This window comes from Mobula birostris, chromosome 1 (assembly GCF_030028105.1).
Source record: "Mobula birostris isolate sMobBir1 chromosome 1, sMobBir1.hap1, whole genome shotgun sequence".
Lineage (NCBI taxonomy): Eukaryota > Metazoa > Chordata > Chondrichthyes > Myliobatiformes > Myliobatidae > Mobula > Mobula birostris.
Genome location: NC_092370.1, coordinates 114,549,828 through 114,574,513, shown reverse-complemented (window position 1 = coordinate 114,574,513; position 24,686 = coordinate 114,549,828). Strand labels below are relative to the sequence as shown.

General features: G+C 45.3%; 1 protein-coding gene and 1 pseudogene across 1 annotated transcript in view; one reads left to right on the top strand and one right to left on the bottom strand.

The window, feature by feature from the left end:
* crtap (cartilage associated protein) overlaps nucleotides 1-24,686 on the top strand; it is a 41,618-nt gene that overhangs the window by 13,363 nt on the left and 3,569 nt on the right. The window contains exons 2-6 of the mRNA XM_072260571.1: nucleotides 5,252-5,401; nucleotides 8,595-8,766; nucleotides 9,191-9,319; nucleotides 10,066-10,211; nucleotides 12,141-12,224. Coding sequence (XP_072116672.1) covers nucleotides 5,252-5,401; nucleotides 8,595-8,766; nucleotides 9,191-9,319; nucleotides 10,066-10,211; nucleotides 12,141-12,224 — 681 coding nt within the window. The remainder of the gene's footprint in view (nucleotides 1-5,251; nucleotides 5,402-8,594; nucleotides 8,767-9,190; nucleotides 9,320-10,065; nucleotides 10,212-12,140; nucleotides 12,225-24,686) is intronic.
* On the bottom strand, nucleotides 16,488-17,920 carry LOC140195147 (modulator of apoptosis 1-like; annotated as a pseudogene).

Sequence of the window (24,686 nt, the reverse complement as noted above, 5' to 3'; positions counted from 1 at the left end):
CAATGAACTATTGATATAAAAAAGTTTTCGGTTTTCGGTCACGCGCTGGGTGCTCAGAGAGATTCGGCAGGGGGCCGTGGTCGAGTGATTGGTGACTTGGGCTGGCTCCCCCTACCAAACTTAGTCTGGTGAGGAAGGTGTGAGGACACCCAGCAGGACCAAAAAAAAAACAAGACCTGACAAAGGGCGGATGAGCTCCTTGTGAGCCAACAGCCATCTTCCGTGGAAGAGATTAAAGCCTCACCACGTATCTACGAATCGTACGCTATGCACCTAGTTAGAAGAGACATGATGAACTTGGGCGCTGCACCGTGTGCCTGGACCTGCCCAAGGCCTCCACCTAAGGAAGGGCCGAGCTCAAAGAAGCGGAGCTTGCTGGAGGCCGACACGGCCTTGGGCTCAAGTTTGGCAGGGGCAGTAGAGGGCGGTGCCAAGGCGGCCAGCGAGAACAAACTGATGGAGAGGCTGTACTCGGTGCTATCACAAGATCAAAGAAGATGGAGGTGCATATCCGCCAACCCCGGATTCGGGACGGCACCCACTGACTGACTGACTGGCAAAAGAACAATCAGTTTGATAGACACTCCAGCCATTTTAATTAAGAAAGGAATGTCCTGTCTAATTTCCATCAGGTACCGCCTTTTGTCGAGACCAAAAGGTGTGAAGAATCAGGAGGAATCGTATGTGGATCTGGGCGAACTTTTACCCTTATCTTGCTCCAAAGAAGCAGCTGTAAGACATTATTCAAACACACTGCAGTCACAGACATAGTTGGTACTTAACCTATTATTTACAGGAATCTGAGAATCCCCCAATTCCCTTAAACTTTATCAAGTAAGACAAAAGAGCTGATTGTAGACTTCAGGAAGGGTAAGACGAAGGAGCACATACCAATCCTCATAGAGGGATCAGAAGTGGAGAGAGTGAGCAGCTTCAAGTTCCTGGGTGTCAAGATCTCTTAGGATCTAACCTGGTCCCAACATATTGATGCAGTTATTAAGAAGGCATGACAGCAGCTACACTTGATTAGGAGTTTGAAGAGATTTGGTATGTCAACAAATGCACTTAAAAGCTTCTATAGTTGTACTGTGGAGAGCATTCTGACAGGCTGCATCACTGTCTGGTATGGAGGGGCTACTGCACAGGACCGAAAGAAGCTGCAGAAGGTTGTAAATCTAGTCAGCTCCATCTTGGGCACTAGCCTACAAAGTACCCAGGGCATCTTTAGGGAGCAGTATCTCAGAAAGGCAGCGTCCATTATTAAGGACCTCCAGCACCCAGGGCATGCCCTTTTCTCACTGTTGCCATTGGATAGAAGTTACAGAAGCCTGAAGGCACACACTCAGCGATTCAAGAACAGTTTCTTCTCCTCTGTTATCCAATTCCTACATGGACGTTGAAGCTTTGGACGCTACCTCACTTTTTAAAATATACAGTATTTCTGTTTTTGCACATTTTTAAAAATCTATTCACTATACCTACCTAATTGATTTACTTGTTTATTTATTATTATTTTTTATTTTATTACCATTTTTCTATCTCTCTCTGCTAGATTATGTATTGCATTGAACTGCTGCTGTTAAGTTAACAAATTTCACGTCACATGCCGGTGATAATAAACCTGATTCTGATTCTGAATTCTTGAGCCATGATTTCCAATTAGTGGAACCATCCTGAACCTTTAAAGGGGCCACATCAGCTATCCATACTCCAGTGAGCTTGGGCATCTAAATCCCAGAAGCTGGTGCAGTTGGGGGCATCTCATAACAGGACGCCTCCCCTATGGCTGACTCCTGACGGTCCCGGCTGCTGGGAGAGGCAGTGATGGTAATTGTGGATGAGAGCTGGATTCAGGATGTCTCTTTGGGGCACCCAACACCTTTCCTCAGGTCTGAATCCTCATGATGGCCACGAATCTCTGACCTGCATACACAATACGCAGTAGCCCAAGCCAGAGCTCTTCCAGTCAGAAGAGAGATAATGAAAGCCATCTTTCCACACTCCAGAGGGAACCAGGACAGTTGGAGTTCAAAAGCTAATGAGCACTACATGAGGAAGCCACAGCAAGAGCCCGCGTCACTGTCAAATCTCTGTGGGGTCAGAAGATGGACTGGCTCCGCAGAGCGACCTGTAAACATAACTTTGCTGAATCAAATAACGACAGCACATAAAGATTGTTACTTATCTTTTCACCCGTTTATTTCTTTGAGCTCAGCCAGCAAGTGAACTCTGACCCGACATTAGGGAGAGAATCTTTCTCATCTCCCCGGCGGTTCTACAAGTTCACTGCTCGATGTCAGAATTGTCAGAAGTTATAAGGCCACCGATACAAAAGAACAATCAGTTTGATAGCCGTTCCGGCCAAGTCAATGGACTATTGATACAAAGAACAATCAATTTGTTAGACACTCCAGCCACCTTAATTAAAGAAAAGAATGCTCTACCTGGTTTGTTGGAGCCACAACTTAATTACAAAGATAAGAACATTCGTCAAATTTATGCTTTAATTAAGAAAGGAATGTTCTGTCTAATTTCCATCAGGTACTGCTTTTTGTCAAAATCAAAAGGTGTGAAAAGCCCAGAGACATCTTATGTGGATCTGGGCAAACTTTAACCCTTATCTTGCTCCAAAGAAAGCAGCTGTGAGACATTATTCAAACACACTGCAGTCACAGACATAGTCAGTACTTACTTCATTGTTTACAGGGAACTGAGAATCCCCCATTCCCTTAAACTTTTATCAGACCGACAACCTCACCTGAGCAACTTTGGCTACCCTCCTGCAATAGTTGGCAAACGGCAACCTGGCGGTTGTGTCTCTCCAGGCTCTGTCTTGAAATTTTCTTGCTGTGGCTGGCCACAGAAGACAAAGGGCCCCGTCACCCCACTGGGTCCATGTTGGTTCAATCGTACTGTGGTGAGAGTCCTTGACGAGGATGGCTTGGACCCAAATGCTGGGGTATTCAAAGCAAGGATTGTGCAAGTGGCATGGTTAGTGGTGTCTCGTAACGAAGGCTTTTTGAAAATCCAAACACACCGCATCTAGTCATAAAGTTATACAGCATGGAGACAGTTCCTTAAGCTCAACAGATCAGTGCTGACCAGGTGCATACTTGAGCAATTCCCATTTGCCTGTGTTCGACCCATATCTTCCAAAAGCTTTCCTATCCATGTACCTGTCCCAAGTGTTAAAATTCTACCCACCTCTACTCTGGCAGCTCGTTCTACATACCCACCACTCCATGTGTGAAAAAAAAACTCCTCCTCAGGTCCCCTTTAGATCTTCCTCTCTTCTTAAACACATGTCGTCTAGTTTTAGAATCCCCCACCCTTTGAAAAAGACTGATCATTCACCTTGCCTAAGCCACTAATGATTTTATAAACATCACCATTCAGCCTCCTGCCCTTCGGGGAAACAGTCCCATCTTGTCCAGTATCTTCTTATAACTCAAGCACTCAGTTCCACTAATACCCTTCTAAATCTTTTCTGCTTAATAACATACTTAATGACATATTTTCTCTAGCTAGGTGACCAGATTTGTGCACAATATTCCAAGTATGGTCTCTCTAAAGTCTTGTACAGCTGAAACATGACGTCCCGACACTTGTACCCATTACACTGACCAATGAAGGACAGCATGCCAAATGCCTTCTTCACCATCCTATCTACCTGTGTCATCCTTTTCATAGAATTTTGTATCAGTACTTCTGAGCTTTCTGTTCTATAGCACTTTCCAGGGTCCTGCCATTTTCTGTGAATGTCTTGCCTCAGTTTAACTTACCAAAGTACAACACCTCACGTTTGTCTGAGGTAAATTCCGTTTGCTATTCCTTGGCACGCTTCCCCAGTTGTTCTAGATCCACCAATACCTCCTATTTCATAATGCAGATATGTTCCAAGACTTAGCACTATTCCCTAGCTTCTATGATCTACTGGGTGCATCTCATCTATTAGATAATCCTCAGCGCACGTTTGTCTCTCCTTACTATCCCAGTGTTGGGATTCGAGCGTTAGCCAAACAATTGAGGAAAAAAAGGATTTGTCCTTCTGCAGACAATTACAGGCCACCCAGTAGTTTCTTGCTCTCAAAACAACAGATAAGAGGAACTTATTTTCATAATTGGTGCTCTGAGATATAGGCTGGTTGGCTCTGTATAAGCACTCATCTCTTTTAGTCCTTCTCCTCAGCTCAGTCAATTTGATCCCTATCATTTACTTAGATGCCTAAATTATTCAGCTAGGCTGCTTCTGTGGCTGTTTTCATACTTGCTGCCTACTGTGAATGCTATCACAAGTAGTGTCCTGGGGCTGGTGGTTTAAAAACCATAGCAAAGATGATACTGGAAGCTACTGCAATATTCTGTTTCTCAGTCCCACATTTGAATCGTCGCTTCAGAAAGTGTCATTTACCATCTAACTTAGGGTTTTCATTTCCTTCAGCTAGTCGCGCTGTAATTTTTCTTTGGTGGAAATTGAAGCAAAGTGATTTGCAGCGTGTGAATGTGGAGGGAGGCTGTGCTCAGTGACCTACGGCTACACCTGGCATTTCCTGTTGCAATGTGTGCTTCCTGGGATGAATTCAGGTTACCCCTGTGAAAAGTTGGGGATCTCTCTTTTTCAGTTATCTCCAGACCCTGTAGGTTGCTACTTTTACTCTCTGAAAGGAAGTTTGGAATACTTCCTACTGCCTCCACAGTAATTCATTAATATGTGGGAATAGATGTTGAGAAGATCATAAAGTAGTGGCTGATTATGGTGACCATTCAACCCATTTACATCTTCTGTCCTCCGCTAATATTTCCATTTCTATAGAAGCACATTATGTCCGAGGGAACAATAAAACAGTTCCCTTCTTTCACTTTGCATTCATTCTAACAGACAGGCAATGACAGTCATACTGATGGACTCCAATAGCAAATCTCCTCTAAACTTAGATACCTAATAGGAAGATCCTCTCTCCAACACAACCCAACTCACAAAACAGCTTAAGATCAGGCAGGTAGATAGAGGGGTACAGTATATACATTATTGATGTGTCTGCTGAGGCACCAGGTCATGTGGAGCATTATACCAATAGAAGATCTGCACATGATGCATTGAGGAAGAGTCAGGGTGTTTGAATTCTGACAAAGGCTCTGTCCAGATCTCATCAAGGAAACGTCAGCTTATTAGAATGTTCTTTCCACTTTGGTGTTAGTTTCTGACTGATTATATTGCAGCCTAATGGAGCTGTTTGTCCTTTTGTATCAGGTCAATAACATTCCCAAGGCCATCTCAGCAGCACATACCTTCCTCCAGAAGCACCCTGATGATACAATGATGCAGCAGAACATGGCTTATTACAGCAGTTTACCTGGCTCTGATGAGTTCATTAATGATCTGGAAGTGAAAAGCTATGAGGTGAGTGGAAGGCATGAGAATGCCCCTGGCTGGGACCTCTTCCAGCCGTTGGTGCTGATTAACTGAACTCTTGACAGCTTGCACTCATTCCTCAAACACACTTCATTTACTTGTGCACAAGGAGAACAGCATGGCCCCTTTCATCACACTACTCTGAAAGCTGAACAAAGAAATGCCAGTTTTATACAGAAATTGACCAGTTTTATACATATAATGATCCAATAGAAACTCTGTGCACTTCTGAATCCCATCATTTCTATATTTAATTGCCAAACATAATGGATATTTCAGTCATTCTTCACCAATTAAATCCATGCATTAAAGGACGATATTTGAGTAGTAATAAAATAGTGGTCCAATGGTAAGTGATGCCCTAGAATCCTTGGCTTGCATCTTTACCTTGTCTTGGTATACTCAGTGACTTTGGTTCCCAGGCTTGAACAGAAAGGCTGCACAAAAGTTCTTTAAAATGTCCTGTTCAGCCTGGGTGACTGCACACTGTCTCTGACAGCTTATCATCTTGACTGTTGCCTCAGTGAGCTTTCACATAGTAAAAGGCTGTACAAAGTGTCTGCTCTATTCGGTTAGCACATATTTTAACTTTTACTTTGCTGCAAATCCCACACAGTCACTGTTGCTTTCCCGTGTGTCTGAACTGAGTGGAGGAACAGAGCAAAGATAGTCACTAAAATGGTATGTATGAGTAGAAAGATAAGTAGAACATAGAACATAGAATAGTACAGCACAGTACAGGCCCTTCGGCCCACAATGTTGTGCGGACCCTCAAACCCTGCCTCCCATATAAGCCCCCACCTTAGATTCCTCCATATACCTGTCTAGTAGTCTCTTAAACTTCACTAGTGTATCTGCCTCCACTCAGGCAGTGCATTCCACGCACCAACCACTCTCTGAGTAAAAAACCTTCCTCTAATATCCCCCTTGAACTTCCCACCCCTTACCTTAAAGCCATGTCCTCTTGTATTGAGCAGTGATGCCCTGGGGAAGAGGCGCTGGCTATCCACTCTATCTATTCCTCTTATTATCTTGTACACCTCTATCATGTCTCCTCTCATCCTCCTTCTCTCCAAAGAGTAAAGCCCTAGCTCCCTTAATCTCTGAAAGTGAGGGAGAGTGCAGAGATTCAGAGAACCTAGTGTGAGTGGAGAAACGAGTGTCTGATGGTATAGAAATCCAATGAACCCTGTTTGAGTGGAGAAGCCAGTGACTGATAATGCAGAGATCCAGTGGACCCAGTTTGAGTGGAGAAACCAGTGACTGGGTTGAGATCCAGCGAAACCACTGTGAGTGGAGAAACCAGTGACTGATGATGCAGAGATCCAGTGGACCCAGTTTGTGTGAACCCACTGTAAATGGAGAAACCAGTGGCTGGGTGCAGAGATCCAGTGGACCCAGTGTGAGTGGAGAAACCAGTGGCTGGGTGTAGACATCCAGTGAAACCACTGACTGGTGGTACGGTGTGCCTGTTCTGTGTCCACCCACACTGCAGGGCTCCAGATTTATTGACAGTGTGAGACCAGCCAAGACAACAGTAGAACAGTCACAATCAGGGCTTATTAAAAAGGTTCAGCAACATGAGATGATGCACCTGTAGAGACAGTTGATGGAGCCTATCCTGTGGTTTTATCAAAGTATGGGTTACAGACCTCATTGATCCAGTAAAGTCTCGCTGCCTCGCCACGCTCAGCCAATCCATGTTGGTGATGATCGTCTAACCACAAAGGTGGCAGATGAATGCAAGTGCTGAAAAAGATTGATGTGGGTTTGGCTTGTGGGGTGGGCTGTGAATGGACGTTGATACAGGAGACTGAATGTTGTTTCAGCCTCAATCTTTATGAAAAGCCTTCCTTCTACCAAAGTACAGCACAGAAACAGGCCCTTCAGCCATTCTAGTCCACGCCAAACCATTTAAACTGCCTGTTTAGTCTTAATCTATCTTCCAGGGTGCAGCAAGGGATTGTCAGTCTTTTGAGCTGATTTTAATTATGCTGAAATTACACCTCAGTACCTGTGGAGACACAAGGGGCTGCAGATGTTGGAATCTAGAGTGAAACAAACAGCTGGAAGAACTCAAGCAACACAGACAAAATGCTGGTGGAACGCAGCAGGCCAGGCAGCATCGTTGAGCTGGAAGAACTCAATAGTTCTAGCAGCATCTGCAGAGGCAGGAGGATAGGGGCAGCCATCATTTTGGGTGGCCCTGCATCAGGACCATTAGCCCAGAGATGGCCAGGGCTTGAGGCCCTGGGATCCAGGGGAAGGTTGGACAAGCTAGGACTTGATTCCTCATGGCACAGAAAACTGAGGGGAGACTTTATAGGTGTATATAAAATCATGAGTGGACCTCATCTTTTTCCCATTATCTAGATGTCATAGGCTTAAGATGAGAGGGGCATATTTAAAAGGGACCTGAGGGGCTTCACTGGATGGAACAGGCTGTCCAAAGAAGTGGAGGCAAGTACAATATCAACATTTAAAAGGACACTTGGACAGGCACATGGATAGGAAAAGTTTAGAGGGATATGGGTCAAATGCTGGCAAACAGGTCTAGCTTGGATAGACATATTGGTTGGCATGGAAGAGTTGGGGCAAAGGTCCTGTTTCCGTGTTGTAAGTCTCTACATCCTGTCTGCAGAACATCTCCATGCAATCTGGACAGATGATGCAGTTGTTAGTCATTTAAACTTTTCATTACTGTCATTATGACTTCTACAGTCTCCAACAAATCCCACTGTAAGCGTGACTTCCAGTATCTCACCTTCCGTCTGGGCATATTGCAGCTCTGGGGACTCAACAGTGAATTCAGCAACTTCAGATAACCAGTCTTTCCTATTTGTGTCAGATTCAAGGACATTGACCTTTAATATTAATTTTGTTTCTCTCTGCACTATTGCTGTCTGGTCTGCTGAGATTTTCTAGCTTTCTCTTTTGTTTCACATTCAAGCAACTACTATTGTGCCTTTTACAGAATCCTCTCCTGCATGTTCATTTGTTTATGATCCCCTCCGTCACCTGTTAACAAGGCAGCTCTGAAAGCACAGTGTCATCTAGACGTCCTTGGTCTCCGTGCTATTACAGACATTCATCCTATTCTTTTCACTCCTTCTGCCCTCTACAACTTCAAACATTTCTTTACAAACAGACAGTACTGACTAGGGCTGTTGTGGAATTTCAGACTCTCTTCCTTCGAGCAGTGAAAGCCTATAATGCAGAGAACTACCCAGTGTCTGTTACTGAAATGGAGTTGGCCATTCCTGACTTCCTCAAGGCTTTTGATGAGTGTATTGCTACCTGCGAGAGCTCTCGGGAAGTGAGAGAGTTTAAAGATTTCTATCCATCCATAGCAGGTTTGTGCATATTTTCTAAAAGTTTTGTTCTTGTTGGGCGATATAATTAAGGAAGAATTATACAGAAACTATTTCCTTTCCTGTCCCTCTCCCCCTTCCTCCCTTCCCACTTTTCTTTCCAGCTCCTGCTTCCCTCATCATTCCATGATCAATTGTTTTTTTAAGGAGTTGATAAGCTAAAGCATAGCTCCTATTGCTTTTAATTTGGCCAGGCAGTTAATGACACCGATATTTGGTATTAAATTGGTAAAGGGTCTTTAATTATCAACACTTTTTAAATTAAAGGCAGAATAATCCCATTCATAGCTATGTTAATTCATTTACATCTTGTGATGTTTTGTAGTTGAGGTGGTGGGTACGACTGTCTTATGGTGGTTTGTGCCGGGATAATATTACCAAGTAAAGAGACCTTTTCTGCTTCCAGATCATTACGCTGAGGTTCTGCAGTGCAAGGTGAGGTGTGAACCTGATTTAACCCCTGTTGTTGGAGGCTTTCTTGTGGAGAAATTTCTGGCTACAATGTACCACTACTTGCAGTTTGCTTATTATAAACGTGAGTAAACTGGGTTTGAGGGGCCGTACTGATTTTAAAAAATAGTGAACTGCAAACTTTCTCTCGATCCCATGCTGCAGGGCAGTCAGTCTGTAATGAGCTTGTAGAAGGATAATTAAGTAACAGTGGAAGGGCTGCCTTGAACAAAACCAGAGAAAGTTGATGGGAGGGGGACAAACAGAATGATCACATCTTTCAGTAACATTCTGGGATTTCTCAGGTACAAACTTCCTGTAGCTCTGGGATGTGGGAAGCGATGAGACTCAGTTTTAGATCTATGCATGCATGAAATGCCTCAATTCTTCGCACACAGTTAACTTACTGAGTGTGCATCCTGCTACTGACCGAAAGAGTCTTTGGGAGATGGATGATCGATAGATGAGTGCCCATCTGCCCATTGGGAAATCAGTGACCAACTCTTGCTGGGAGAGAAGTGATTACCTGCCCTTTGGGTGATGCCAATTAACTTCTAACGTATAAGGCAGATGTTCAGTTGTTTGCAACAGCACTATCCCAGATTTCACGCTCCCAGCATTAAATGCTAACCCGACCACAGTTTACTCAAGGATTGGGCCCAATGCTCCAAAAAGTCTGTTGGAGCTAGTATGTTGGTTACATACTGATGTGTCTTCCTTGGAAAGTACAAGTAGATTATGACTGGGTGTGGCATAGGAACAATGATAACCCTGCAGTCCCTCTTGTGGAAACGTTACCTTGGCTTTTTTTTCCCTACTGATATCTTGCAGTCAACAACATGAAGAATGCAGCCCCGTGTGTGGCAACCTACCTATTGTTTGATCCAGAAGATTCGGTGATGAAGCAGAATTTGGTTTACTACCAGTACCACAAGGAGAAGTGGGGCTTGACCGATGAAGATTTTGCACCGAGGCCAGTACGTAACCAGAGGGTTCTGTGGGGAATTTGGCGGGTGGGTTTGGGGGGGGTGGGGGTGCGCGGGGATAGGGTAAGAATTAAAAGGGATGGAATTTTTTTGTTAGTTTATGGATATAGAAGTGTTGGGCAGAGACTCCCAGCACCCACTCAGTCAAACCACAGAATTGCCTTCCCTGTCCAACAACAGCTCCTCTAACCCTTCCCTTCAACAGCTCCCCTCCCTGCACTTCACAGCTTCTACCCTGTCCTAACTTTCACAGCTTCTACTCCATCCTAACTTTCACAGCTTCTACCTCATCCTAACTTTCACAGCTTCTACTCCATCCTAACTTTCACAGCTTCTACTCCATCCTAACTTTCACAGCTTCTACCTCATCCTAACTTTCACAGCTTCTACCTCATCCTAACTTTCACAGCTTCTACTCCATCCTAACTTTCACAGCTTCTACCTCATCCTAACTTTCACAGCTTCTACCTCATCCTAACTTTCACAGCTTCTACTCCATCCTAACTTTCACAGCTTCTACCTCATCCTAACTTTCACAGCTTCTACCTCATCCTAGCTTTCACAGCTTCTACCTCATCCTAACTTTCACAGCTTCTACCTCATCCTAGCTTTCACAGCTTCTACCTCATCCTAACTTTCACAGCTTCTACCTCATCCTAGCTTTCACAGCTTCTACCTCATCCTAACTTTCACAGCTGCCACCTCGTCCTAGCTTTCACAGCTTCCATTCCTGCCACTGCCCTTCAGAGCTCGCATTCTTGTCTCTGCCATTCGGTAGCTGAGTAAAACAAAACCGGGCACTAGGGTTCTCCCACACCACCTTGTGTCTCGGGCGTCTCACCTGGCAACTGAGCCTTCATCTGGGAAAGCCAGGGAATCAGCAGAGTACCAGGAAATTGGAAGGGAACTTCTTCGTCAGCTCCACTGGATGAGGGGAGTTCCTCCAAGAGATCACTTTGGCCCCAGTAACTGCTGTTCAATCCCTAGTTCCTTGGGTGAGTCGGGACCAGATCTCACCTGAGATGAATGAGCAGCTCATGCAATCCAAGTGAAGGGCCTTGAACCAAAACGTGGACTGTGCATTTCACTGCATGGATGCTGCCTGACCTGCTGAGCTCCTTGTGTGTCCCTATCATTTACCACCCGTTCCAGTGCCCACTGCTCTCTGACCAAGTCCAGACCTGAGGATATCTCTATCCCCAACAACAATGAAACAAGTTGTCCTCATCTAGTAAACAGCATTTAAGCTTTTTTCCTGGCGTGTTATGTCCCAGTGCTGGTGGTCCACACTCAGTTAGTGTCTATCCTTCACCCACTGTTTCAAGCCCCATCATTACCAGCTGCAGAGGCCATAAATGGACACAATATCTAACCAAAGGAGTCAACCTTAAAGAGGATAGTCATTCAACTGCAGTCTGCACCCTGTTGATGTATCAGTCCGAATCTCCCCGACATGATGAAACTTTGACTCAAGCCGATATATACTCTTAGGAGCTAGCGATTTCTTTTGAAAATCAGCACATGGTCTGCAGGTACAGAACGCACATGGCCATGCAATCTGTTTGTGTTTGGAAACAAGTTACAAAACCATTCGTTGCTGTGATGGTGGGATTTCAGAGAGGAGAGCATAGGTCAGGCCTAGAGAGGAGACTGAATGTGGGAGGAGATTTGGAAGGGTGAGTGGAGAAGGATGGTAGTGATTGATAAACAAGAGGGAGAAGGTGGGGAGAAATAGTATTGTGCATCTTTATGTACACCATAGGATGTGCTTTAACACAGTGATGTAATGTCCCATCACAATATCAATGAATTATTTCGGGAGTGTGGTGACTGCTGTTGGGATTGATCAATGCATGGATATTTAGCCATTGAACAAATATACCAGCTCTTAAATGATCTTTAACTGTGGTTAATTTCCAGGAAGCTTTGCGATATTACAAACAGACCAAATTTCAGCTTCAGATGCACGAGTTTGCCCAGCAACATCTAATGGATGATGATGAGGTAAGTCAAGGCCACTCTGTGTTGAACCATGCAATCTCCATTGGCCATCAGTGGAGGAAGTGGTAAAGCAGAAAACACATTTCACAGTGAAAATCTCTTCACTGTACTTCAGTGCATGGGACAATGATAAGCTATTTCCCAGTGAATCCGCAAGCTATGGTGAACAGGTAGGCATTGGAGTTCAAAAGCAAAAGTATTCTGCAAGTCTGGGGTCTTGGCGTATCCACATCTGGAGAGGTATGATTTTAACCTCACTCTGTCAGATAGACACATTTATTACTAGCAGCAGTGATATTTCAGGGGCAATGGGAATTATCCTGTGGACAACTCCCATGGATTTGGATTACACCGAGAACACTAAACATTCTAGTGCATGATTCACACAAAGTTAGCAGGCAGGCCCATCAAGTTGTGAAGAAGGCGAATGGTGTTTTGGCCTTTATTACAAAGGGTGTGGAGTTTGGTTGTAATTGTACAGGGTGTTTGTGAGTTCTTGTCTGGAATACTGTGTATGGTTTTAATTAGATTTAGATTAGATTATGAGGACACTCAGTCCTCGTTTATTGTCATTTAGAAATGCATGATTAAAAAATGATACAATGTTCCTCCAGAATGATATCACAAGAAACACAGGACAAACCAAGACTAAAACTGACAAAACCACATAATTATAACATATAGTTACAACAGTGCAAAGCAATACCGTAATTTGATATAGAGCAGACCATGGGCACGGTAAAAAAAAGTCTCAAAGTCCCAATAGCCCCATCATCTAACGCAGGCGGCAGAAGGGAGAAACTCTCCCTGCCATGAACCTCCAAGCGCCGCAAACTTGCCGATGCAGCACCGTTGGAAGCACCTGACCGCAGCGGACTCTGAGTCTGTCCGAAAACTTCGAACCTCCGACCAGCCCTCCGACACTGAGCACCATCCTTTGCCGAGCGCCTTGACCCCACCCCGGCCGGTGAGCAACAAGCAAAGCCGAGGACTCGGGGCCTTCCCCTCCAGAGATTCTGGATCACACAGTAGCAGCAGCAGCAGCGAAGCAGGCATTTCAGAAGTTTCCTTATCTAAAACAAAATCAGAGAAACACTGGAGGACATCCAAAGGAGCTTTACCAGGCTAATTACTGGACTGAGAAGGTTGTCCTATCAAGAGAAGCTAATTGGGTTACAGCCATATTTAGAACAGAATATGGGTAATTTTATTGAACATCTCACATCCTGAGGGCAGCGTGGCTGAGTATTTATTGAAATGTTTATGTTGTTTGGATTTTTGAGAACAGATATAATTTCAAGGTAAGGACTCATCATTTAAAACAAAGGTACTGTATGTCAAAATTTCTTCTCAAAAAGTGTGCTGAATCCCTCAGAGATCTGTGGAGGGCAGCTTAGTAACTGTATTTAAAGTGGAGGTAGATAACCTTTTAAAATAGGGGATTGAGGACTGTGGGGATCTGGCAGAGAAGAGGGGATGAGATCTGAAATAGATCAGGCATAGTTTTATTGAATGGTGGGGCAGGGGCTTGCTTGAGGAGTCAAGTGGCCTATTTTTACTGCTGTTAGGATCATTGCTGGGTATCAGTCTGTGCTCTGAGCCCCTGAAGTTTAGGAGGGAGCTTGGCGGAGTTAGGAGTTGAGATGTGAGATCGTCCCTGTCCACTCATTTCCTGCTGGCTACTCCCGAGGATTATGCAAACTCTGGATCAAGGAGTGGAAGAACATGGGGAATCACACAGGACAAAGACCCATAAAATGGTCAGCTTTGAACAGGCAGATTTTAAATTACCCTGTGTGGGTTGCTGTAGATAATTCATACATTATTTCAAGGAATGGTTCAACTAGCATACATGTCCATGAGCCTGGACCAGTAATCCAAGGACGTGGGATCAAATCAGTTAATTAAATAGTCTAGAACTATTTTGTTTTCAAAATGGTCTTGGTAATCAGGAGGGTCCACGGAAATACTGAACCGTGGTAAAACTTCCTAGGATCATTAGGTCCTTTGGGAAGGAATATGTTGTCCTTACTGAGCCTGGCCATTAGTTGATTCCCAAAGCACCAGTGTGCACTTGCAATTTTCTTCTCATAGTAAATTCTGTCCGTAACTGGGTGTGCAAACAGCATGGAGAAGTAGAGGCAGAATTATGCCTCTATTGTAGCTACAACATTAGACCCCGTAATAAACTGGTCTGGATATTATCTATAATTCTTCATTGTTCAGAATTTGTGAGGCTGAATTGTTTTTTGAATTCTTGAGCACCACCAGTAAATGGTGATGCACTGCAGCATGTCATTGACAGAACTCACCTGCAGGGGGTGATAGAGACCACATTTTGGAAGTTTTCCAGATTCTAAGTCCCCGGTGCTTCTAAACTTTCTGCATACAAAGCTTCTAAGTTTGTGCTGCTTATACGTTCATTATTCTGTCCCAAGTTTGTCTGTGCTGAAAAGACAGCAATTCATGTATGTTAAGCTTTGCTTAAACCAGATTCTATATTTTGGTTTGTCGTAAGGGGCAGGAAGATGTGACTGAGTGAGGCAGGTGGGAGGGGAAATCCAAGAGGTAGTGCTGGTGGAGCCTCAGCCCTCGAGCTTGTCTAACAGGTCTGAGATTCTTGTACAGACAATAGAGGGGGCTGTAGGAAGGATGCGCAACCTAACCGTGCATGGCATCATGGTTTAGGGAGACGTTAAAGAGAAGAGAAGAGAAATGTAGTTGTAATAAGGGTTAATTGGCCTAACACCTTCAGCAGCCACTCCTCATGTTCTTCCAGAGTAGATCCAAACACTATCAAGTCATCCAGATACACCAACACCTCGAACAAATTCATATCCCCCACTGTCCTCTCCATGGCCCTCTGGAAGGTGGCTGGGGCCCCCGATATGCCTTGGGGCATTTGTTCGGACTGAAAGAATCCCAGGGGACAGATGAAGGCCGTCTTCTCTTTCTCTTTATCGGCCCCACTCATCAGAATCTGGTAATACGCACTCCACAAAACCACTGGGAACCACTCAAACAGGCCAACACATCTTCAACCCTCGGGACCGTATACTGGTCAGGGACAGTGCGCCGGTTCAGGGTCCTGTAGTCCACGCATATGCATACCTTCCCATTTTCCTTTCTAGCCACTGCTATGGGGGACGCTCAGGGGCTCCAGGACTCCGCGATAATCCCCGCATCCTTCAACTGATGCAAGTGCTGCTGCACATCTTCCACGTCATCCGGGGCCAGCCGCCACGACCTTTCTCTAAACGAGGTGCTCTTGGAACAGCCCACATCAAACTCACCCTGAGAAAAGACATCCCCTAGCTTCAACATCTTCTCCACCAGCCTTCTCTTACACTCCGGCGGTACGGGGGAGTCCTCAAAATTAAAGGCCTCCTCGGTCAGCCGCCCCCGTTCTCCAATAGTTTTCCTCCAGTGGGCCTCACGGGGGTGCTAGACATCACCGTCACTGGGAACAAGTGCACGAGGGGCATCCCGCACTTAATGGTGATCTCCGTCTCCGTTGTGTTCCTTACAATCACCCCCATCCGGCGTGCCTGTACAACCGAGGGCCTTTGCAATTGAGGTCTCACCAGTACCCCAGCCAGGAACCGAGACTCCCCTTCAAGGTCTTCCGGGGCGTCTACTAACAGGGCCTCGCCCGCTGGTACTCCAGGGAATCTGGGGATCCTCAACACTAGTGCCACCTCCCCTGGCCGTATCACTTCAGGCCTCGCCAAAGTACACCACACTGTCCTTCGTTTGCACTCAGGATCCAGCCCCCTGTGGCAACCCGCTTCTTTGAACGCCGCTTGAAACACTGGGTGTACCGAGAGGGTTTCCAGAAAGTTCTCCCCCGCCTTCTCCTTACAGGCTCCCAGGAGCCGTTGCACCAGAGGGGAGTTAGTCCCCGCCAGAAGGGCAGAGCCACCCTGTTTCTACCGGATCCGGACAAACCAGCAGCAGCGCCTCAAGGGCTTCCGGCATTCTCACATTGCCCTCCGAGAATTCCAATCCCACTGGCAGGTACCCATCGTACGGGTAAGCACCATCACTTATATCCCAAATCTCCAGGGCATTAAACGGGATCATGGGCAAATGCTGTAGATATTTGTTGTAGAATGACTGGTACAATAAGGTGACCTGTGACCCGGTGTCAAGGATGGCCCTTGCAAAGACTCCCTCCATCTGTAGGGGCTTGCGGGGGTCCCATGGCAGATTTCGGGGAACGTATTCCTCCAGAGACTCCAGTCGGTTCCCTCACTGAGTCTCTCCTCAGTTTCCCGACACCTCTCCTTTCTTAGTCACCCAGGGGCTTGCCCTCCGCGGGGCGTCTTGTCTCTCACAATCCCTCCAGAAGTGTCCCTCTTCCCCACAGCTGTACACCTCCTGCCGCTCACATTCCCGCCGGAAATTTCCCTTTTTCCCACAGTTATAGCACACGCTACCCATCGCCCCTCTCCTCCCGGGATGCCTGCCACTTCCAGCCCACTGCACGGCCCGTCCTCTGAAGGAGGTGCTCTCCCTGTCAATCCACTCATGCGAGGGGTCCCTACCCACCTGGGACCCCTTGGGTCGCTCGGTTCTCAACCCTGCCACCACCTCCTGTACCGCTGAGGATTGTCCCCGGTGGCCAGAGTCCTCCTTCCGGCCCAACGCGCTCTCATCCTCCCGCACCTCTGAACAGCTGACCGAACGATGGAGGGGGGCTCCTTTTATAGGACTGCCGGAGACTCCAAGCCACCTTGTCCTCCCCCAGGGAACCTCTAGATAGCTGATTCATCCTCAACTTCACCACCTCATCCGCCTTCATTACCCCTCGGCACCGCAACCCATTAAGCATTATCTCCAGCCGAAAAATGTACTCTGAGAGCTTTTCCCCTCTTCCCTGCCCCATGTTTTGAAACTCCGCTAAAAGCTCCCAGGAACCTCCCATCAATCCAAACGCACCCTCCAAAGCTTCCAGGTACTCCGCAGGGAAGCCGAGCGCTGTTCAGCTTTCAGTCCCCTGACGACACCAGCCGCCATTCCCCGCAGACTTTCCACCAATCGCTATCTCTTTTCCTCATGCAAGCCGGGCCACTCCCCAAACAACTGGGACGTGTTTTCGATCCATGTGTCATAGTCGTCCTCCCCTTCCGGGGTAGGTGTAGCTCCTGAGAAAATTCTCAGCTTCGGGTGGGGCCCCTCGGCCCTTCTCACCAGGGGGGTAATGGCAGCTGCCAACTCGGAGGTCTCACCTCTAGCTGGGGGACGGGGCCTGACCAATCCTTCCCACTCTGACCCCTCTTGCCCCTCTTCCCTCATTACCCCGAGAACTTGTTCCCTCGCAAATTCCTTCAACCCTCCATCTCTGGCTACTGGCACCTCCCCTGGTGTCTCATCAAACTCTTCCTCCGGTGTCTCCTCACATTCATTCTCTGGGAAGGCGTGAAGGCCCCATGGCCCCACCTCCCTTGGACGCCGACCGTCACTGGCAGTTCCAACGTCATGACGTCAGCACTCGTACGAACCAACACCCAGCTTGATTCCAGTTCTTTACCACACCTTCTAGCTATCAGTTCTACCTTTCCGATAGCTTTAATCAGGCTCAACCCTCGCACTAGCACTTCTTCCAAAGTGCGGAAATCCACCCCACTTAACACGCACGCATGATTCACCGGTACGTCCTGGAGCTCACACCAGCTTACAATCTTATCCCGGTCCATCTCCGCACTACTTAACGTGGTGATTTATACAGCTTACACAGAATTCAACCCCGGACGATGGCCCCAGAAATGTAACGCGCAGGGCTATCGGCTTGTGTTTATCTAGGGGGAGCCCCGTCCGCCCGTCAAACTGTGTCTCATGGTTGCGTAGTTGCTGTGTAATGCTACCTGGTACAAACTCACACATCAAATATCAGACAGCACACAATCTATGATTTACAGATTACACTTTATATGTCTTACTGGAACTATGTAATTAATAGAGATACAATATAAAAGGGAAAGTAAAAGGCACCAAGCTTATCAGAGTTCAACCACTTCGTGCACAACCGTTGGAGCTCAATTAACAGGGTCCTCTTTCCACCATGCGATCCCCTCCGACCCCCTCGACTCGCCGCTCGGGGGTCGGCCAGAGGGCGTCCAGCACTTCCTTCCTCTTCGGTTCTCCTCCCGAAAACCTGCCAAACCACCCGGTTCCCAGAATATCACCCACAAAAAGAATAACATGGACACTTACTGCTTCATTCCCTCTCTTATCAATAATATAACCCAAACAAGCGGGAGAGAGAACTCCTTACATCGCAGTTATTATTACAGAAAAGCCATTTTTATTATAACATAAGAAAGAAGCCATTTTATTAGCCTTAGCGGTAACATAAAAGGAGTAACCACCTTACACGGGGCATTAGACACAATTCTTCACTGCAAGGATCAAGAGTCCTGAAAGTTGTATTGTCTGCCCGGTGTCCAGGTTCAAGTCATATTATCTGACTTGCAGAGGAATTTGGAATTGGAAGGAAAAGATCCAGTAGTTGTGGTCCCCCATGTAGGTACTTAAATAGAATGAGGACAGAGGGTCTGCTGAGGGAATTTGAGTAGTTAGGGACTGAATTAGAAAGCAGAACCGAAAAGTAAATAATTTCTGAGTAAAGGGGAAGGCCAAAGTAGATTGGAAGGGGATCGAGAAGGGATGATGGTAGCATAAAAGCAAAAGAGAGGGCAAAATTGCAAAAGTTACAATATTGCAAAAGTTAGCGGGAAGGTAGAAGATTGGGATGCCTTTAAAAAACAACAGAAGGCAACCAAAAAAGCAATAAAGGGAGAAAAGATGAAATATGAAGCATGATAGAGTGTGAGGGGTGGAATTACTAGTTAGGGAAAATGACACAGCAGTGCTCAGTCAGGACAGACTGGAGAGTTCCTCTACTGAAGCATCTATAGGTAGAACTGAAAAATAAGAAATGTTTGATCACATTAATAGGATTATATTATAGACCACTCAAAAGTCTGTGGCTTCTTAATCAGTACATAGAAAGACCAACTAGAGTGAGTGCAATACTAGATCTCCTATTAAGGAATGAGTCAATGCAGGTGGCAGAAATTTGCATAGAGGAACACTTTGCATTTAGTGATCATGATGCTTTTAGTTTCAAGGTAGTTATGGCAAAGGATCAGTCTAGTCCTCGAGTTGAGAATTAAAATTGGAGAAAGGCCAATTTTGATGGTATCAGGAAGGATCTAGCAAGTGTGGATTGGGACAGGTGGTTTTCTGGCAAAGGAGTACTTGGTAAGTGAGTGGTCTTCCAAAGTGAAATTTTGAGAGTACAGAGTTCATATGTTCTTGTCAAAATTAAAGACAAGGATAACAGGTTAGGAGCTTTGGTTTTTGAGAGATATCGAGGCCCTAGTTAAGACAAAGAAGGAGGTGCATTGTAGGTATAGGCAGACAGGAACAATTGAGGTACTTGAGGGGTATAAGGAATGCAAGAGAACATTTAAGAAGGAAATTAGGCGGGCTTAAAGAAGGCATGAGGTTGCTCAAGCAGACAAGGTGAAGGAGAATTATGAGGATTTCTAGAGACACCTATATAAAGAGCAAAAAGATAACAAGGGACAGAAATGGTCCTCTGGAAGATCAGAGTGGTAATCTGTGCATGGAGTCGAAAGAGTTGGGGGATATTTTAAATGGATTTTTTGTAGATGTATTTACTCGGGAGACAGACACAGAGTCTATAGATGTGAGGCAATACAACAGCAAAGGCATGGACCCTGTACAGATTACAGAGGAGGAGGTGTTTGCTGTCTTGAAGCAAATTAGTGTGAATAAATCCCCAGGTCCTGACAAGGTGTCCCCTTTGACCCTGTGGGAGGCTAGTACAGAAATTGCAGGGGCCTGAGCAGACATATTTAAAACATCTTTAGTCACAGGTGAGGTGCTGGAGAATTGCAGGATAGGTAATGTTGTTCTGTTGTTTAACAAAGGCTCTAATAATTAACCAGGAAATTCTAGGCCAGTGAGGCTGACATCATTAGCGGGAAAGTTATTGGAAGGTATCCTAAGGGACTGGATATATGTATTTGGATAGACAGGGATTGATTAAGGATAGTTAACATGGCTTTGTGTGTGATAAGTCATGTCTAACCAACCTTAGACTTTTTCAAGGAAGTTACAAGGAAATTAGATGAAGGCAAGGTAGTGGATGTTGTGTACATAGATTTTATCAAGGCCTTTGACAAGGTCCCGCATGGGATATTGGTTAAGATGGTTCGGTCGCTTGGGCATTTAAGATGAGGTAGTAAACTGGATTAGACATTGGCCTTGAGGGTGGAGCTAGAGAGTAGTAGTAACTGCTTGCCTCTCTGACTGGAGGCTTGTGACTCGTGCAGTACCAGAGGGATCGGTGCTGGGTCTGTTCTTGTTTGTCATCTGTAGCAATAATCAGGGTGATAATGTGGTAAACTTGATCTGCAAATTTGTGGATAATACCAAGATAGTGAGGAAGACTATCAAAACTTGCAATAGGATTTGGATCAGTTGGAATAGTGGGCTGAAAAATGACAGATGGAATTTAACGTAGACAAGAGTGAGATGTCACACTTTGGGAGGACCAACCAGGGTGGGTCTTACATGGTGAGTGGTAGGGTACTGAGGGTTGCAGTAGAACAGAGGGATCTGGGAAAACAGATCCATATTTCCCTGAAAGTGGCATCACATGGAGATAGGGTCATAAAGAAAGCTTTTGGCACATTGGCCTTCATACATAAATCAATGTGTTGAGCACAGGAGATGGGATGATATGCTGAAATGGTAAAAGACATTGGTAAGGCCTAATTTGGTGTATTGTGTCTGGTTTTAGTCACCTCCCTACAGGAAAGATGTAAATAAGATTGAAAGAATGCAGAGAAAATTTGCTAGGATGTTGCCAGGACTTAAGGGCGTGAGTTATAGGGAAAGATTGAACAGGTTAGGACTTTATTCCCTGGAATGTATGAGATTGAGAGGAGATTTGATAGAGATATACGGAATTATGAGGGGTATAGATAGGGTAAACACAAGCAGGCTTTTTACACTGAGGTTGGGTGAAACTACAACTAGGGGTCATGGTTTTTGATGAAAGGTGAAATGTTTCAGGGGAACATGAGGAGCAACTTCTTCACTCAGAGGGTGGTGAGAGAGCCTAACAGGCTGACTGCAGAAGTGGAGCATTCGGGGTTAATTTCAAAATTTAAGAGAAATTTGGGTAGCTACATGGATGGGAGAAGTTTGGAAGGCTATGGTCCGGGTGCAAGTCGATGGGACTAGGTAGATTAATGGTTCAGCATGGACCAGATGGGCCACAAGGCCTGTTTCTATGTTGTGGCATTCTGTGGCTCTATAGCTCTGTGAAAATAAGCTAGCTAGTAATATGAAAGAGGACACCAAATGTTTTTTCGGGTATTTAAAGAGAGAGGCAAGAATGGATGTCGGACTTCTGGAAAATGACACTCCGGAAGCAATAATGGGAAACAAATAAATGGTTGATGAACTGAATTGATGTTTTGCATCATCCCCAGCTGTGGAAGACACTAGTAGTTTGCTATAAATGCCGTTGAGTGGGGAGGGGGCAAAAGTGAGTGCAGTTGCTATTACTAAGAAGATGCTTGAGAAGCTGAAGAATTTGAAGGCCAGTGTCACCTGAGCAAGATGGACTACACCAGGGTTCTGAAAGAGGCAGCTGAAGTGATTGTGGATACATTAGTGGTGATCGTTCAAGAATCACTAGTGTCAGCAATGGTTCCAGAGGACTGGAAAATTGCAAATATCACTCCACTCTTTAAAAAGAGAAGGAGGCAGAAGACAGGAAATTATAGGTGGGTTAGTCTGACTTCAGTGGTTGGTAAGATTGTAGAGTCAATTATTTAGGATGAGTTTCAGGATATTTGTACTTGAAAGCACATGATAAAATAGCCCAAGGACAAGGGAGACCTTGCTTGACAAATCAATTGGAATTCTGAGGAAGTAACAGGCAGGATAGACAGAGACGATATTGTCTACTGGATTTTCAGAAGGCTTTTGACAAGATGCTGCACTTCAGCCTGCTAAACAAGATAAGAGCCCATAGTATTATAGGAAAGGTACTCGCATGGTTAGAATATTTGCTGACTGGCCAAAGGCAAAGTGTGGGAATAAAGGGAGCTTTTTCTGGTTGACCCCCATGACTCTTAATGTTCCTCAGTGGTTGGTGTTAGACGTGTCAATGACTTGGGTGATGGAATTGATGGCTTTGTGGGCAGCCCGTGTTGAGGAAGGAGAGTCAGCCGGAGCACTTTGACAGATTAGGAGAATGGACAAAGAAGTGGTAGGCCACAGACTATTTTTTAAATGGGGAGAATTCGAAAATCAGAAGTGCAAAGGCACTTGGGAGACCTAGTGCAGGGTTCCCCAAAGGTTAACTTCCTGGTTGAGTCTGTAGTAAGGAAGGCAAATGCATCTTGAGAGAGTGAGAAAATAAAAGCAAGAATGTAATACTGAGGCTTCATATGGCATTGGTCTGACTACATCTGGAGTATTCTGAGCAGTTTTAAGCCCCTTACCTAAGGAAGAATGTGTTTACATTGGAGAAGTTACAGAGGAGGGTTACAAGATTGATCCTAGGGATGAAAGGGTTAACATATGAGGACTGTTTGATGGCTATAGGCCTGTACTCACTGGAATTTAGAAAGAGGACAGGGAGACAGGGATCTCGGTGAAACCGACAGAATATTGAAAGGCATGGATAGAACGGAGGTGGAGAAGTTGTTTCCAGTTGTGGGAGAGTCTAGGACTAGGGACACAGCCTCAGAATAAAAGGACATCACTTTAGACAGAGATGAGGAAGAATTTCTTTAGCCAGACAGTGGTGAATCAGTGGAATTCATTGCCACGAATGGTTGTGGAGACCAAATCATTGGGTATATTTAAAGCGGCAGTTGATACTTTCTTGATTAGTAAGGGTGTCAGAGGTTACAGGGAGAAGAGTGGAGGGGTTAAGAGAGATAATAAATCAATCATGATAGAATGGTGGTTCATACTCGATGGACTGAATGGTGATCTGCTCCTGTATCATGCAATCTTATGAATCTGTGGAATTTGTTGCTACAGAGGGCTATGGAGGCCAAATCATTTATGTATTTAAGGCAGAGATTGATAAGGTTTTGATTGGTAAGAGGTGAGGGTGGGAGAATGGGACAGAAAAATATCAACCATGGTTGATTGTCAGAGCAGACTCTATGTACCAAATGGCCTAATTCTGCTCTTGCGTCTTGTAATCTAATATTGAACCAGACATTCTAAGATTGAAGAGTTCAGCTTCCAAAGACCTTATTTATTTTTTCTGTATTTTGTGTGCTTGTGCTGTGTTGGTGTGGGTGTGTGTTGGTGCGTGTGAATGAGTGTCTGTGTGGTAGTTGCCTGCCAGGAGCTTCGGTTCATTACACTTACTCTTACGTCTCACTCCCTCCTCTCCCTGCACAGAGGGAGTATTCTTAGCAAACACTGCTCAAGAATTTTGCAGTGAATTCCTGATCATTTATATCGAAGCACAAAGTCTTCATGATGGAATGGATGTATTTGATCATTTACAGAACTTTTTTGGTTCAGAATCAGGTTTAATATCACTGGCCTATGTTGTGAAATATGTTGTTTTGCAGCAGTAGTACATTGCAATTTATAGTCTTTTATTATGTATTGCAGTAAGAAATATATACAGTGTGTTAAAAATAAATCAAATAAGTCATGCAAAAAGAAAGCAAAAAAGATTGTGCGGTTCATTGTCCTTTCAGAAATCTGATGGTGATGGGGAAGAAGCTGTTCCTAAAATGTTCAGGGTACGTCATCAGGCTCTTTACCTCCTCTCTGATGGTAGCAATGAGAAGGAGGCAAGTCCTGGGTGGTGGGGGCTCCTGAATGATGGATGCCACCTTCTGAGACATAGCCTTTTGAAGATATCCTTGATGCTGAGGAGGCTAGTGCCCATGATGGAACTGGCTGAGTTGCAGCTATTTCCAATCCTATGCAGTCACCTCTCCACACCAGACAGTGATGCAACCAGTTAGAATGTTCTGTTGGTTCACCTGTAGAAATCTGCAAGTCTTTGGTGACATACCAAGTCTCTTCAAACTCCTAATGAAATAGAGCCACTGTTGTGCCTTCTTTGTAATTGCATCGATATGTTGGGCCCAGGGTACATCCTCAGGAATTTGAAACTGCGCACCCTGTCCACTGTTGATCGTTTGATGAGGACTGCTTGTGTTCTCTGGACTTCCCCTTCCTGAATCCCACAATAAGTTCCTTGGTCTTACGTTGAGTGCAAGGTGTTGTTGCAACACCACTCCACCAGCTGACCTATCTCACTCCTGTTCGCCTCCTTGTTACTGTCTGAATTTCTGCCCTCAACAGTTGTGTCATCGGCAAATTCGTAGATGGCATTTGAGCTGTGCCTGCCCACACAGTCGTGGAAGTAGAGAG